General features: G+C 45.7%; 1 protein-coding gene across 2 annotated transcripts; it reads left to right on the forward strand.

The window, feature by feature from the left end:
- Positions 1-593: 593 nt before the first annotated feature.
- CLN3 (CLN3 lysosomal/endosomal transmembrane protein, battenin) lies at positions 594-15,749 on the forward strand. 2 transcript variants are annotated; one of them, XM_063137681.1, is made up of 16 exons: positions 594-674; positions 812-903; positions 992-1,076; positions 2,227-2,329; positions 4,929-4,982; positions 5,077-5,156; positions 7,966-8,051; positions 8,262-8,334; positions 9,156-9,299; positions 9,945-10,075; positions 10,373-10,422; positions 11,750-11,818; positions 11,955-12,010; positions 12,141-12,234; positions 13,316-13,456; positions 15,054-15,749. In XM_063137681.1, the coding sequence occupies exons 2-16, from the start codon at positions 855-857 to the stop codon at positions 15,171-15,173; spliced, it is 1,335 nt and encodes a 444-aa protein (XP_062993751.1). In that variant the 5' UTR covers positions 594-674; positions 812-854; the 3' UTR covers positions 15,174-15,749. The 2 variants fall into 2 exon arrangements, with proteins under 2 accessions (XP_062993751.1, XP_062993752.1); XM_063137682.1 differs by lacking the exons at positions 594-674; positions 812-903 and adding an exon at positions 2,029-2,117 and having other exon boundaries at positions 996-1,076.
- The last annotated feature ends 291 nt before the right edge of the window (positions 15,750-16,040 follow it).

Genomic DNA, 16,040 nt, shown 5'->3' on the forward strand with positions numbered 1-16,040 from the left:
GTGATGGAGCTTTCAGTTGAAACGACCAGATAACTACTTTTTCTTTTTCTTTAATGAGTCTAAATATGTTAGGGTGACCATATGAAAAGGAGGACAGGGCTCCTGTATCTTTAACAGTTGTATTGAAAAGGGAATTTCTGCAGGTGTCGTTTGTATATATGGAGAACCTGGTGAAATTTCCTCATCACAACAGTTAAAGCTGCAGGTGCCCTGCCCTCTTTTAAAATGGTCACTCTAGTATAGCTCCTGCAGCTTTAACTGTTGTGATAAAGAGGGGATTTCACCAGGTGCTGCACGTATACAAATGACACCTGCTGAAATTCCCTTTTCTATGCAACTGTTAAAGATACAGGAGCCCGGTCCTCCTTTTCATATGGTCATCCTAAAATATGTATCAATAAATGTTTCTGTAAAGAAGCCATGTTTAAGGGCAAACCTAGTAGCACAGTAGCCACTTCTTGGCCAGCCTCTGCTCAACGTGTGGTTTTGATCTTCCTCTCTGCCTTTCCTTCCCGGGCTGGGACGGGGGAATGGTTAGAGAGGTGCACAAGTGAGGGCACTGGGAGCAGGAAACGGCATCCAATCGGGGTCAAGCAGGAATCTCCCTTCGCAGGGCTCCAGTTTCAGGAGGAAACTGTGTGGTTCCTCAATTCGCATCGAGGGGCGGTGATGGTGTAAGTGATTTCTTAAAGGCACAGGGCAGACGTTTTGGAAAGAGAGAACAGTGGGCATGAACGGAGGGAGCGAGAGAAGCTGTAGATCTTCTGGGATTTATTTTTCAATTATTCCTCTTCCATTCATTTTTATATAGGTAGTCCTTCCCCACCCCGGTGCTACATCCTCTCCTGCCTGCCATGGGGCCTATCGGGGGTGGATGGCGAAACATCCCAGGTGATTCCGAAGGTGAGTCTACTCCCATCTCCAGTTCTCTCCCCTACACCTTCTCTTTCCTGACGTTACCTGTCTCTCCCTCCCCCCTCTCCAAAAACAGGGGAAGATGAAGACGTGACCCACTTTCCGCAGCCGGAGACGCCCTCAGATGCGTACAACCACTGGAGGAACAATGTCGGGTTCTGGTGAGGTCCCTGTTTTGCTTTATTCCCACTATGCTGCGTGCACAAAAGCAGGTCATCTATTGATACAATACCCTATTTCTTCGATTCTAAGACACACTTCCCCCCCCCCCCATATAAACATCTCTAAAAATGGGATGCGTCTTAGAATCGCGGGTGTGTTTTTCTGTTGGTGGTACTGAAATTAGTGGGCGTCTTACAATCGATGGCGTCTTACAATCGAAGAAATACGGTATGTTCTTTCTGTCGTGTTCTTCCCTTCACTGTGACCACTGGGCTCTTCTCTTGTTTCCCTATTTTGTATGCTTTGGGGAGTGTTTCCAGACAGAGGGCTCCGAGCACTAGCAGTCAGAAGACCTTGTGCAGCTATTCCGTCTTTTCCGTCCTTAACGGCTTATCTGCAGTATGAGAAAAGACGGAATAGGCAGCGGGGAAATACGGGAGGGTTCTGAGCTGAATGCAATGTCACCTAGATCAGGGGTGCGCAGAAAGTAGATCTTCAGGTGTTTTGGGTGTCAACTTCCAGCATTCCTGCCCGTTGGCTGTGCTGGCAGGGCCTTGTGGGAGTTGAAGTCCAAAACATCTGGAAATCGATCTTCTGCCCACTCTGGGTCTAGACCTCCTGTAAATTTCCATGAATGATGCAGGGCGATGGCATGATAAAAAGCTCCCTCTGGAAGCATCCTTGGTACATCAGTTCTTGCACATTATGCTTCATGCATACTGTTAGATTCCCACTTCATTTTCTTAGCTTTTCTGTATTGCAACCTCCACATTTATATGCATTCTCTTCCCACACCTTGAATCTCTCTGGTGCTGCTCCTCTGCAGCCCTGCTTGAACAACCTCACACACACTCCTTGCCTGGATCCTAGGGTGTGAAAATGGCATTCTGGACACAGCTGTGGTCTAAAGGCATATGAGGCAATAGCCTTGCTGAAGTTAAGCAGGTCTAGTTTTGGTCAGGGTGTGGATGGGAGACCACTTGGGAGTTAAGAAGCCTATGCGTGGCCCTTTGAGCTCCATCGTGGAAGGAAGATGGGATGTGAGTGCAAAATGTGGAGCAATGGTTACAACCCTCACTTCCTTGGCTTGCATGCCTGTGATGTCTCCCCCAACTCTGCCACCCTGACTAGCCTGTTTTCACTTCGCAGGTTGCTGGGACTCTGCAACAACTTTGCTTACGTGGTCATGCTGAGTGCTGCCCATGACATTCTGAGCCAAGAGAAGGTGCCAACAGGCAACGGAACTAGTCCGGTGAGTATGCAAAGGAAAGAGAGAGAGAGTTTGTTTGTGTCTATATGCAAAACAGGGCAGGAAACAGTTTGGATCAGGAGGAAGTGCCAAAAACAGCAAAAAAAAAAAAGAAGAAGAAGAAGAAGGGGGCGTGTAGAAAATAAAGAGTGGAGGAAAATAACTGTGTGTAAGATCCAGGAAGTACATGAAAGAATGCCAGGGCCAAAGATTTGTAGCGCCTGAGATCTATGGAGATTTAACAGGTCCACTGAGCCCAGCCTATTATATCAGCCTTTCCCAACCTAGTGCCCTCCATTTGTGTTGGGACCATGCTGGCTGGGGATGATGGGAGTTGTACTCTAGCTTGCAGTATGCTGTACTTATGAGTAGAGAGTAGATTTCGGTTGAACATTAGGGGAACCCTCTTCATGGTAAGAGCAATTTGACAATGTAATCAGTTACTTGGGTAGGTGGGCTCTCCCTTGCTGAACTCTTTCCCTGAGGCTGTCTAGCAGTGGAGGCTGGTGATTCTGATGTCAGTGGGGTGGTGCGTCCTCTCCGTTCGCACCTTGAATAGATCTTTAGAATTTGCACTGGTTAGGACTGAAATTTGGACCGGATTCACTGCCACTCTGACAATGGAGCCACCAGCCTCCACTGCTGGAGCGCCACCTATTGGGGATGCGCCAGCTCTGGATTTCCTCCATTGAGCAAAGGGTGGACGAGGGGATCTAGAAGGTCCTCCTTCCAACTCTATGATTTTGTGCTGCGAGGAGTGTGATGGGACCCCTGCTGTAGTCCAGGAAGAGCCAGCCGAGGGCCATGGGAGACTAGAAATGGCATGAGCAGTTTGCTGTCACTAGGGAGGGGGTCGACTGCCTGGATGTGAGAGCTCTGTAAATCGCTCAAGTGCCCTCATAAGTGGAAAAGTGCAGGACTGCTAAGATGACGTGCATAGTAAAGAAGGCATTGATCTAGCGAACACTGCCAGCAAACATAAGCACCATCCCCCTCAGCCTGACCTACCCCATAGGGTTGTTGTGGAGATAAATATCTGCAGTAGCGCACCTCTATTCCAGCCTGCCCATGACTTTGGGTTATCTGGGGAGGCTCTTCAGGTATATTCTATGTCAACTAGAGAGAATGCCTTCTCGGAGGGATGATTGGCACCAACAGTTTTTCAGTTTCCGTTTTAGATCTTGTACTGTATTTGAGATCTTTGCACAGCTGCTAGCTTCTATTTGGTTATTATTTTTATACTGTAGTTTTAAACATTAAATTTTTACATTGTGTTTTGTCATGTTGTATTTTATGCTTTGAATGGTTGTGAACTGCTTAGAGAGTTTCGGCTATTGGGCAGTATAGAAATGTAATGAATAAATGAAATAAATTAAACATGGCAAGCGTTTTGGTGTCATCTCAAAAAGGCCTCTCCAAGCACCGCAAATAGATGATGTTCTTGGTTGTGGATTTCCATGGCCAAGTGGGGACTAGAACCCAGATCTCCCAACTCTCAGTCCAACACTTTAGCCACTGTACCACACTGTCTCATGTTAATTGGTTGGTTATGTCTACCGTAGTACATTTGCTTTCTCCTTTGCATTTTGGATGATGATGTGGTTTTAGTGATTTGATTGTATTAAGTATTCATTTAATTATGCTTGTATACTGCTCTGCTATCCATAAGGATGAAGGGCAGATAAAACATGTTTAAATAAATGGAGGCAAGAACCAGGTACATGGCCGTGAGTTCCCTGGTAGGAATAAAAATGCAATGCATAATGTCCAAAGTCCTATAATGGTCAGCTTAGGCACAATTTTAATCACTTTTTGAATCTTAAGTTTCAGACTGACCATGGACTCATCTACACTAAGCAGGATATTCCACTATGAAAACGGTATATAAAAGCCAGGAGCCACACTACTGCTTTATAGTGTCATTGAAGTGCACTGCAGGATCTACACTACTGTTTTATAGTGGTACTGAAGCGCACTGACAACTGTTGGGGGCCATGACACGCCTACACCAAGCAGGATATAACACTATGAAAGCGGTATATGGTATGTCTCAATGGACCCCAATAGTTGTCAGTGCACTTCAGTACCACTATAAAGCAGTAGTGTGGCTCCTTCATTTTATACACCACTTTCATACTGCAATATCCTGCTTGGTGTAGATTAGGCCTTTAACAGTTGTATAGAAAAGGGAATTTCAGCAGATGTCATTTGTATGCATGCAGCACCTGCTGAAATTCCCTCTTCAACACAACAATTAAAGCTGCAGGAGCTATACTAGAGTGACCAGATACAAAAGAGGGCAGGGCTCCTGCAGTGTTAACTGTTGTGATGAAGAGGGACTTTCACCAGGTGCTGCATACATAACAATGACACCTGCTGAAATTCCCTTCTCTATACAACTGTTAAAAGATACACAAGCCCTGCCCTCCTTTCCATATGGTCACCTTTTTTTACCATAAATCCACTGGAAGGTGCAATTGAACTAGTTGCACTTTCACACAATGAGACTCTGGAATGAGGAAGAAACACGTGGTGAGAGACCAGAGGCCTTGTGATCCCCCAGCTCTAATCTTTGGTTTCCTGTGCCCAATTCCTCCCACAGACTCCTCACAGTGCCAATGCTTCTCGCTATGATTGCAACGCTGTCTCTACTGGGGTAAGTGTATGGGGGAGAAAATGGGTGGGTGGGTGGATTTTGAGAGTTTGAGCCCAGCTGCTGCTCACTGTCATCTCTTTGATGCCCCCTTCAGGCTGTGCTCTTGGCGGACATTCTGCCCACCCTCCTCATCAAACTCAGCTCCCCTTTTTGTATCCACTTGTTCCCGTATGGGTGAGTTGGCAGAGTTTACAGGAATCATTGCATGGGTAGAGAACGAATTCCCTGGAAATATAAGAAAGAGACGGGGCCTCATCTACACCGAGGAGGGGGAGGAGGATAATTTTTAAAAAATTCTTACCTGCCTCTCCGTTTGGATTGAGGTGGAGAACAACAATAATCATAAAATACATAAAACTAAATTAAAAACATAGTATAGATAATTAAAACAACCTAAAATTCCACTGGATAGGCCTGCCAGAAGAGATCAGTCTTTATAGCTTTCTTAAATGCTAAAAGACTGTTAAGTTGATGAGTCTCCTCTGGCAGGCCATTCCACAGTCTGGGAGCAGCAGAAGAGAAGGTCCTCTGGGTAATACTTGTCAGCCTAATTTTGGCAGACTGAAGTAGATTCTTCCCAGAGGACCTGAGTGTGCGGGGCGGATTGTACGGATTGCACTATGAAAGTAATATGAAAGCGGTATATAAAAGGTAGGAGCCACACTACTGCTTTATAGCGGTATTGAAGTGCACTGACAACTGTTGGGGCCCATTGACACATACTGTATACCACTTTCATACTGCTATATGCTGCTTGGTGCAGCTCCTGCCTTTTATATACCCCTTTCACAGTGCAATATCCTGCTTGGTGTAGATGAGGCCAGGATCTCTTATTTAAATTTGTGGTGGATTTGTGACTTCAGACACACACACATACACACAAAAGGAATGAAAATGTATCATCCACAGAGAATGCAACAAGTTAAATTACCCTATGAGCCAGTCATCTTCCTGTTAACGTACGTTAAAAAATCTGAAATAATAATATTTGTAGCATTTCTGCTCTGCGGTTCAGCCAGAAAGGTTCCCAGAACAACTTACAGATATATACAAATAAAACAGCCCCTGCCCTTCAGGTTTACCAACTAAAAAGACATGACATGAAAGGAAAAAGGGTTTGGGAGGGGAAAGGAAAACACTGTGCATTGATTTTATATATGATAATAGCAGCACACCTTCGTTATGCTCAGAATTGGAAAATGTCAAGAGACCCATTGATTACTGATAGGAGTGCACATCACAACAGCTTATAGTTTTGTCCGGGCAGGTACATATGGGATCGCTTCCTCCCATATGTACCTGCCTGGACCCTAAGATCATCTTCAGGGGTCCTTCTCCATGAGCCTCTGCCAAAGGAAGTGAGGCAGGTGGTTACCAGGAAGAGATCCTTTTCTGCTATGGCACCCCATCTGTGGAATGAGCTCCCTAGAGAGGTTCACCTGGCACCTACATTGTACTCCTTTCGGCGCCAGGTGAAGCCCTTTTTATTTTCCCAGTATTTTAGCGTCCTAGTCTTTTAGCTTTACTGTTTTAAATCTGTATTTTAAATCTGCATTACTGCTCAGTTTTATTCTGGGTTGTATTCCGAGGTTTTAAGCTTCCATATTTTATATTTGTTGCTGCACCTTGTGGTTTAAATTTTTGTGAACTTCCCAGAGAGCTTCAGCTATTAGGCAGTATAGAAATGAAATAAATAAATAAGGTTTTTAAAAATTAAATGCTCAATTGTGGAATGCGCTCCCCAGTGAGGTCCGCCTGGTGCCAACATTTTCAGCTTTTCGGCAACAGGTTAAGACTTTCCCCACCGCCAAGAAGACCCTCTTCTTCGTTGTCATTCTCAAACTTCCTTGGATATGGACTGTATTTTCATTTTCAAGACATTCCTTTTTTTAATTCTAAATCACTTCTTTTTTTTTTTACAAGAAATCAGACCCGAGTTAGAAAAAACATAAAGCCTTTTCTTTGCCAATATCTTTGTTTTCGGGGGGGGGGGGGACGACGACATACTGCCGCGCAATCACAGCTCCACTTAAATTCTAGATTTCCCTCTCATTTAGTATTGGCAGCTCTCTCGTCTGCCCTTGGCAGAGGGAAATAGCGTGTAAAGGAATGAAGACCCTTCATATCTCAGTATTGAACTTACTCTAATTATTCCTTACCTCTGTGACTGGGTGAACTGGATTTTAAGAGACAGGCAGCTCCTGTGAGGAATGAGGGAGCACTTTGTTGCCGTGAGGAAGTTGTTTTTGTATGAGGCCTGTGGGCAAGAGGCTTTAGGGCTTGTTCCAATATACTCGTCATTACGAGGAAGAACCTAGACTTGTCATTACGTAGGGTGACCATATGAAAAGGAGGACAGGGCTCCTGCATCTTTAACAGTTGGATTGAAAAGGGAATTTCAGCAGGTGTCATTTGTATATATGGAGAAACTGGTGAAATTTCCTCTTCATCACAACAGTTAAAGCTGCAGGAGCTATACTAGAGTGACCAGATTCAAAAGAGGGCAGGGCACCTGCAGCTTTAACTGTTGTGATGAAGAGGGAATTTCACCAGTTTCTTCATATATACAAATGACACCTGCTGAAATTTCCTTTTCAATACAACTGTTAAAGATACAGGAGCCCTGTCCTCCTTTCCCATATGGTCACCCTACATTATGAGTAAGAACTCTCTGGCAAAATGCAGTTCGTCAACAGAATGCCTAGAAGAAAGAAAAACTCAAGATTTTTTTAACATATGAGAACAGGTTGTTTTTTAGCAGCCTGTATGTAGTGTCAGCTCCTGAGGAAGCATTTTGTTAAATCCGAAACATCGAGCCCTTTTACAAAAAAGAACCATTAAAGATTTTAACTGTTTTCAGCAGCACCAGAGCCTTACCTCCCGTTCCTTTTCCGTCTAGTGGTGCTTTTCTTCGCTGTAACTACACGTTTTTGTTCCAACTCCATCCAGTGGCCCATTTTGTCTTTTCCCTCTCGATTCCTAGCTTGCGTGTCGCTATCTGTGTCATCACAGCCTGGAGCAGTTTCTTGCTGGTGGCCTTCTCAACAAGCACAGCCCAGAGTATTGCAGGTTAGAGCCATCTTTGTGGGGGATTGTTGGGAAACAGACAGTTCTGGCAGGTGTAGCTTCTTCCTTCTGAGGGAAGATGCTGTGCCCACCAAAGCTCTCCCTTGCACGCAGTTTATAAAACATGGTATTTCTGTCTCAGGTGGAATCGGGCGACCTGAGCACATATTTACACTTGGATGACGGAGCTTTTTCCCCTTCTCGTTGCTGTAGGTGTCGTGTTTGCCAGTATTTCATCTGGCTTGGGTGAAATAACATTCTTGGCACTCACGTCTTTCTTTAACAGGTAAAGAACAGGGAAGAGGGATTGCAGAGCTGGGGATCAAGATTGGTGGAGTGGGGTGGGGCTGGCCATTTGCTTAATGGGCCACATCTGTTGCTTTAGAGCAAGGGTGCACAACCCAGGCCTCACGAGGCCCTCAGCCCCTTGCAGTGCAGCCCGTAGAGGTCTTAGCAGGCAAGGAGAGAATGCCTGAGAGGGGGAAGAGGAAGTGTGTGTGTTTGTGTCTGAGAAGAGAGGTGTACATGGCCCCACGTCTAACATCCGGCTGTCAAGGGCAAAAGGGTTGTGCCCCCCTGCTTTAGAGACTTATTGCACACCCTTGTGCATACTAGTGGGGGAGAAAAATCCCCTTAATTTCCCTCAGCATTTGTTGTTTAGGTAATGGCTTTTACGGAGGAAGACCAACATAATATTTTGTAGGGCACTGGGCCCAGTTTGTAAGCGGCCTCACTGCCTTAGTTCATTCTGAAAAATAAGATTCCACACTTTTCCAGCCTCAGCAGTGTGATTGTGGGAAAAGCGAGCTGTAGAAAGGGCCAATTGGCTAGCAGCTGTGTTGTCACCAACGTACACCCTCCCCAATCCGCAGAGCTGTCGTGCAACTTTACAAAAGAAGAGAGAGATTTTATTTTTGCGATAGACATGTAAACAAACACACACGTGCCAGTGTGTGACAGCTGCGCCAGTATTTAACTTATTTGTACATCTGTATTAGAGGTTTTGACGCATAAGTGGCATAAATTGGTGAGGCAGTTCTGGAGTTGGCATCAAGAGTTAGAGAGGCACTGAAACTCATGTTCCCTTTTTCTCTCTCTCCCTACTAGTGCCGTGGTGTCGGCCTGGTCCTCTGGAACAGGAGGGGCTGGCCTGATAGGGGCTCTTTCCTACCTTGGGCTGACACTGGTTGGTTTCAGCCCTCAGCACACCCTCCTCCTCATGACTATTGTTCCTGTCATCATGCTGGCCAGGTGAGATCTATAGGCAGGGCCTGTGGGAGGAGCCTGGTGGTACTAAGAGAGGGAGGGGCGGCTGCTAGAGAGAAAGGCTGCTAGTAGGGATGTTGAAGAAATCAACAACGGATTCCAATGAATTCAGATTCCGCAGCAAACCAGTTTTTTCCAAGTCACACAGTCTCCTCAGACTTGAAGACCAGTTTGTCACTGGGGGCTGGAGTGGATTTTTGCTAGTGTGCAAGCGCGCTAATTTGAATCAGTGCAAGCGAAGGAAATTCTAGGTAAAAAAATCCAATTTAATCAAGGAGCGGACAATGGAATGGAAGATGCCTGACCATCTGTGAAACACAGACAAGCCAGCTTTAACAAAATCTGTACATCCCTTGTTGCTAGGGAGCATAAAGTGACCCAAGAAACCAGTTGGCCAGAAAGCCTGCTCCCTTGGGGGAACGAAGACGGACTTTAATCCATCTTCTCTGCTCCATAACAGCCCTTCTATTCCTTATCTCAATGAATCCAGAATTCATGTTATTCCATTTTGTTTTCATTCACCTCTGGTATCTATCTAATATAAGATATGTGCCTGCAGCAGTAAAAGTTTATATTATCCCACAACCCACCTGGGCTCCTTGACCAACTCCATTTCTCCCTTCTCCATAGCTATTGCTTCCTGTTGGCTCCACCCCCCGAGGCCCCCCGCTGTGGCTGGGGGGCTCTTCCACAGACATCTCTGCGTAACCCTTCTTTGACAGAACAGCCACTCTTAGGGCATAAAGCTACACTCCAAAGCAGTAAGTGATCCCTAGGCGGAAGGGGTGAGCCTTTCTACAGCACCCCAGTCGCATCAAAGGGAACAGGACAAGTATTTACCCACAGTGCACCTTGTTTTCCTTACGAGTTCTGTCCCTGAGAAGAAATATACTCACCACATCTTTACCCATGATGCATTCTGCTCATGCCAAGGGCTGAAGAGTTACACACAAATATAATCATTCCTTCTGTAATTTCTATAGCACTGCTCAAGTTGCAAGACGGTGCACATTTTTGTACAATCCTGTCTCATGCCAATCACTTTCTTTTATTTCCAGACACACAAAAAACTCAGCTTAGCTTGCTCGAGAAGGGGCAGGTGGTCAAGGTAAGAATCATGCTCAAATTACATGTGTGTGTGTATGCGTGCGCATGGAGACCACACACAGGATATGTTTATTTATTTATTTAGGGTGTGTGAGTTTAAAAGTGTCCATATTACATAGTATCATAAGAACATAAGAAGAGTCCTGGGTCCATGTAGTCCAGCATCCTGTTCACTAATGGCCAACCAGCTGTCGAACAGGGACCCTCAAGCAGGACATGGTGCATACCCTCCCACCCATGTTCCCCAGCAACTGGTGTATATAGGCTTACTGCCTCTGGTTATAGTTCCTTTTTATGAGACTTGCATTTAAAATTTTAAAACTTTTAAAATCGTTCTGTATGCCACTTTTCTATGTTAACAGTGGCCTTAATATTTCTTGAGTAACTGCAGATTACTCTTGAAGAAAAAAAATTAGCATTATGAAACACACTGAGCGGAAATAAATTCTAAGGCTTGGCTCTGTTGAGAATGTTTCTCACTCCGCATTTTTTCTAAGAAGAAAAGGTGCACCCTCTCAACCCTCTCTAGATTCTTTGCCTTCTCACCTGGAATCTCTTCCCACTAATCCCATACATAACTCAATAGTGAAGGTATTCTGCACCTGCTCAGAGGCACGCTCTTCTTTATTATTACTTAAGTTCCAGAGCTGTGTACTTGCATTAGGAAACAGGTTTCAAAATTAAGTCCTTGTGAGCCTTCTATTAGAAGTCTCTTTCTCTCTCTGTAGTACAGCTTTCTTCAACCTGGTGCACTGCAGATGTTTTATACTACAACTCCTATCAGCCCCAGCCAGCATGCCCAATCATCAGGGGTGATGGTGTTGTACTCCCAAACATTTGGAGAACACCCGTTTAGGAAAGGCTGCTGTCGTATTTATTTACCACCACGGAAAACAAAATGTTCCTAAGCCGATTCACAAGTATTTCCACAGCTAAAAATGTTTCAAACCAATTGAAAACGGTTTAAAATAAATTCAGAGCAAACTGTAATCAGAAGGACAGACTTTCAGTTAATCCCCCCCAAGCCTGGAGGAATAAAGAAGCTACATTTGCTGAAATTTCCTTTTCTGTCCAACTGTGAAAGGTGCCATTGGCCATCCTAGGGGAGAGATACTCCCCAAGATAGTCAAGCTGCCAGGTAGGTGGGGGATTTAAAGGTCAAAACTAGCACCTCTTGTATAAGGTGGTTGAACAGGTGTGAAGAGTGTTGCTTGTGAAAGCAGTATTGCTTAAGGTGAACATATAGGTCTCTTATTTAATTGCCTCATCGTTTTACACAAGCCTGCAGCCCTCACACAAAGTGCTAACTTGTCCCTTCTCTCCTTCAGGGTCTCTTGAAATACCTCATCCCTTTGGCTATAGTGTATTTTGCAGAATACTTCATCAACCAGGGGCTGGTGAGTGTGAAGGGTGCGGAGATTGCTTTATCGAGAGGTGGAGTTCGCTCCTGTAAACCCTCACCCCTCCTTAACCCCTTTCTTTTTCTCGCTCTCTCTCTCCTTCTCTCTCCTTTTCTGCATTCTCCTTCCCCAGTTTGAGCTGCTGTACTTCCGCAACGCACCTTTCTCTCACCCCCAACAATATCGCTGGTGAGTGTAGGGCAGTGGGGTGGTAACAAGATTCCCAAATTTGGGCTGGCAGCCCAAAGACGCCTGGATTCCCAAATTTGAGAAATGGGCTGGCAGCCCAAAGACGCCTGGATTTCTCTATCTTCTGCAGGTACCAGATGCTTTACCAGGCAGGGGTCTTTGTCTCTCGTTCCTCCGCCAGCTGCATTCGGTTTCGGCACATATGGATCCTTGCCCTGCTGCAGGTAAACATCCCCCCCCCCCCCGCCCCAGTGATGTTCATGCCTATAGAATTTTTCCTCTCTGCCCTCTGGGCACGTTCCTCCCTCCATTCCCATTATGCTAATATCCCAAACTCTATTTGGGTATGAAAAACCCACCAACATGATCATCTGAGCCTGAGCCCATCCTGACGCCATGCTGTGTAGCCCTGCCTATTGATGTTGCACATGTGATGTAACCTCCCCTCCCCAGTGATGTTCATGCCTATAGCTGTATGCGCGTTGGCCTCCCTTCTATGGATTTATGTGCTGTACATATAGACACCTGCCCCCCCCCCCCCCGGCATCCTGAAATGATGCATGCACTGTTGGGTGGGGCGGGGCTATGTGGCATAGATGCCACAGTTTCTAAATACCGTATTTCTTCGATTGTAAGATGCACACTAATTTCAGTACCACCAACAGAAAAAAAGCTTTAATTCTAAGAAATAATCAACGCACCCGCGATTCTAAGACGCACCCCGTTTTTAGAGATGTTTATATGGAAAAAAACCTGCGTCTTAGAATCGAAGAAATACGGTAGTAAATAATTCCTCACGGAAAGTTGGTTTGGGCCTCATAGCTTTAACCACGGTGGTTAAGCCAGAAAGCCAGGCTGTGTTCAGAAGACACCTTAAACCATAGCTTTAACCATCGTGAATAAAGCAAAAAAGACTTTTTCACCGTGGTTAAAAACATGGTTTAAGGTGACTTCTGAACATGGCCTGGCTTTCTGGCTTAAATACCATGGTTAAAGCTATGGTTTAGGGTGTCTTCTGAACGGGCCCATAATGATGACCGGACATTTAATGCATTGTAAACTATGCGGTCATGGTAGTTACGCAGTATCACTTGCTAATGTCTTTGGATCACATCGCTTTTAAAGACACAGAAGAAAAGGTTGGTTAAAAAGTAGCTAATGTGAGTCTCCCAAGTTCTTTTTCAAGGTCTCACACCCTTGTACCGTTTTTTTGGTCCCACTTATTCCACCAGAGCAACCTTATTTACCATTTGACTTCCCTTGCTATTGCTGTGTCGCGCTAACTTTCTTCCCCTCTCTCACTAGTGCGTGAACATGGTGTTCCTCTCAATTGCTGTGACCTACGTGTTTTTACCCTCCATCTATATTGTTTTCGCCCTGATACTCTACGAGGGGTTGCTGGGAGGAGCTGGCTACGTGAACACCTTCCACTGTGTCAGTGCAGAGGTGAGCCTGTGAAGAGAAAGCCGGGAAGTGGCAGTATGGGAAGTATATTAACGGAACATCTGGGATATGGGGCAGGACTTCAGTCAAATGCTTGGGTGGGTAGAAAAGGGCACCAGTCGTAGTGATGGCCACCAATTTGGATGGTTTTTAAAAGGGGGGCTACCTCCAGTCTCAGAGGCAGTAAGCCTGTATACACCAGTTGCTGGGGAATATGGGTGGCGGGGTGCTGTTACACTCATGTTCTGCTTGTGGGTTTCCTGTGGGCAGCTGCTTGGCCACTGTGTGAACAGAATGCTGGACTAGATGGAGCCTCGGCCTGATCCAGCAGGGCTCTTCTGATACAGTGTTCTTATGCTTTCTGGTGCCGAAAGGAAAAGAATTTGGCCCCAACGGTACGATTTGGGGGCGGGGGGGGCGGGCGTTCTCAGCAAGAAAGTCAGTGGGTCCTTTTTACTGGTGAGAATTAAATGAAACAAAAAAAATTACTCCCCCCCCCCACCCCATAGTTCAGCCTGGCCATGCTGGCTGGGAATTATGGGAGTTGCAGCCAACACATCTGGAGGGCAGCAGGTTGGGGAAGGCTGCCGTTGGTGGCCAGATGCTTACACGTTGCGTTGAAGTGGGAATTTCAGAAGTTGTCACTTGTCCTGCAGGATAAACCTGCTGAACTTTCCTCTTGGACATAACCATTAAAGATGCAGGAGCCCTGTCCTCTTTTGCATCTGGCCACCTTATCCCTGACAGCAGCGGTGGAGCCCTTGTGGTCCTCCAGATGTTGTTGGACTTCAACTCTTAACATCCCTATTGGCCGTGCCAGTAGGCTAGCCATTGTTTTTCCACCCTTACCCAAAAGCCTTTTGTGTGTTGCAAAAGAGTTTTAGGGAAGTGGTGCCGGGGGAGGGGGGGAGAATTTCTCACATTGCCTGGGAAGGTCAAAAGAGATGCTGTTGGTGACTAGAAATTGGACCTCCGTGTTCAAAAGTGTGTGCTTAGTACCAGGTGCTGGTACTATTGCTATCATGCCCTGCTTGTGAGTCTCATGAGACTTGTTGAAATGAGGAGGTATCAGGAGCCTGCATCCCATGTCATAACAGAGAAGTACTGTTTAATACAGAGTGGAGAAACGTTTTCAGCCCGAGAATCAAAGTGCAAAATGGGGAAAGTCTTGGGGGCAAAATGTGCTTATTACCTTTTTACACCTACTCAGAAGTAAGTGGGACAAGGCTTCTGCATATCTACCCAGAAGTAAGCAGGACTGAATTACTCAGCAGCAGTTTTAAAAAGCATCTCAAATACCGAGCCTCTGCATGTCTACACACAAGTAAGCAGGTTGCCTGCCTGCAAAATGTACACCTCAGTTCTGTGCAGCAGCTCTGCCTGCCTGCAAAATGCACAGTTCAAAATCTTTACAACAGCTGGATTCTTTGTGGGATATTTAAAAGTGAATTGCTTTTAAATAACCTCTTGTCTCTGACCAGTGATTGGAAATAGCAAAAGAAGCTTGTGGCTGGATTGAGAAGCCTCAGGGCCTCCACCTGTCCTGGAGGTTCGCCATCCCTGGTTTAATACTTTCTCTCTTCTCCCCCATCAAATGCAGAGCAAGCCGGAGGAGCGGGAGTTTGCCATGGGAGTTGCTTGTGTAGCTGATACATTGGGCATCTCTCTTTCGGGTGTCATTGCCATCCCTGTCCACAACTATTTCTGCCGCCTCCCCTGAGGCCTACTTCCGAGAAGAACCAATAGATGCCTTGGCATACCACATCTTTGCTCCTGAGCGGTACCGCACCCAGCTCTAAGGAGGGGAAGAAAATGGACTTCTAGTATATGCCCTGTTCTGGCTGTGAAATGAGTACGAGCCCCCTAGGTTTTGGGAGGTTCAACGTTTACTATTAATTTTCCTGACTACTTGATTTGGGGGACCATTTTATTTTTACTGAGCCTTGGTAGGAGTATATATATATATTGCACAGGAGTCGTGTGGGGGCTTAATCCTAACATGCAAAATCGCCACTGGTTAGAAAATCATGTTAACTCAATTCTTGGAGAGGACATGTTTTAATTTGCACATGCAAGCTGCAAAGCTGGGGAATACCTAGTATACACATAATCAGAAGATATTGAAGAGATGGAGAGTGCAGATACTAAGTACTATTCATAGGTGACCATGAATAGGAGGGAAAGAAGGTGATTAGGGCGAGACACGACTCCAGACCAGAGAGAGCGATGGGTAATAGTTTTGCACAGTGATCAATTTCTGTCTCAGACGCAATCAATAAACCAGTCTTTGAAAGGATGCTGGTCTCATTAAATTATTTTCCTGTGTGAGAGAAGCTAAATATGGTACAGGCTGGTAAGTTTGGGCGGGTGGGTGGGGTTGTTGCTGGGCTGATATCGAGGGTTGGGTTGGTTGGGCATTTGCTGAGGGCCCACAGTCCAATAGCAGGGCCTTCTGACACGAGCTTCCTGGACCTGCTTCTCCTTATTCACCTGCCTCTTGCTCAGGCTCAGACAACTGTGGTGATGAAAAGGAGGAGCTCAGCTGCAAAGCTTACAGGGTAGTGTTGCCTAGTCACTTTCTCAGCCT

This window comes from Elgaria multicarinata, chromosome 11 (genome assembly GCF_023053635.1).
Source record: "Elgaria multicarinata webbii isolate HBS135686 ecotype San Diego chromosome 11, rElgMul1.1.pri, whole genome shotgun sequence".
Classification (NCBI taxonomy): Eukaryota; Metazoa; Chordata; class Lepidosauria; order Squamata; family Anguidae; genus Elgaria; species Elgaria multicarinata.

Bases quoted from the DNA above. Each gene is read 5' to 3' on its own strand.
- CLN3 (XM_063137681.1), top strand. From the start codon at position 855: ATGGGGCCTATCGGGGGTGGATGGCGAAACATCCCAGGTGATTCCGAA. The intron at 2,330-4,928 runs GTGAGTATGCAA...TTCCTCCCACAG, and splicing joins CAGGCAACGGAACTAGTCCG to ACTCCTCACAGTGCCAATGC. The intron at 10,076-10,372 runs GTAAGTGATCCC...TTTTATTTCCAG, and splicing joins TAAAGCTACACTCCAAAGCA to ACACACAAAAAACTCAGCTT.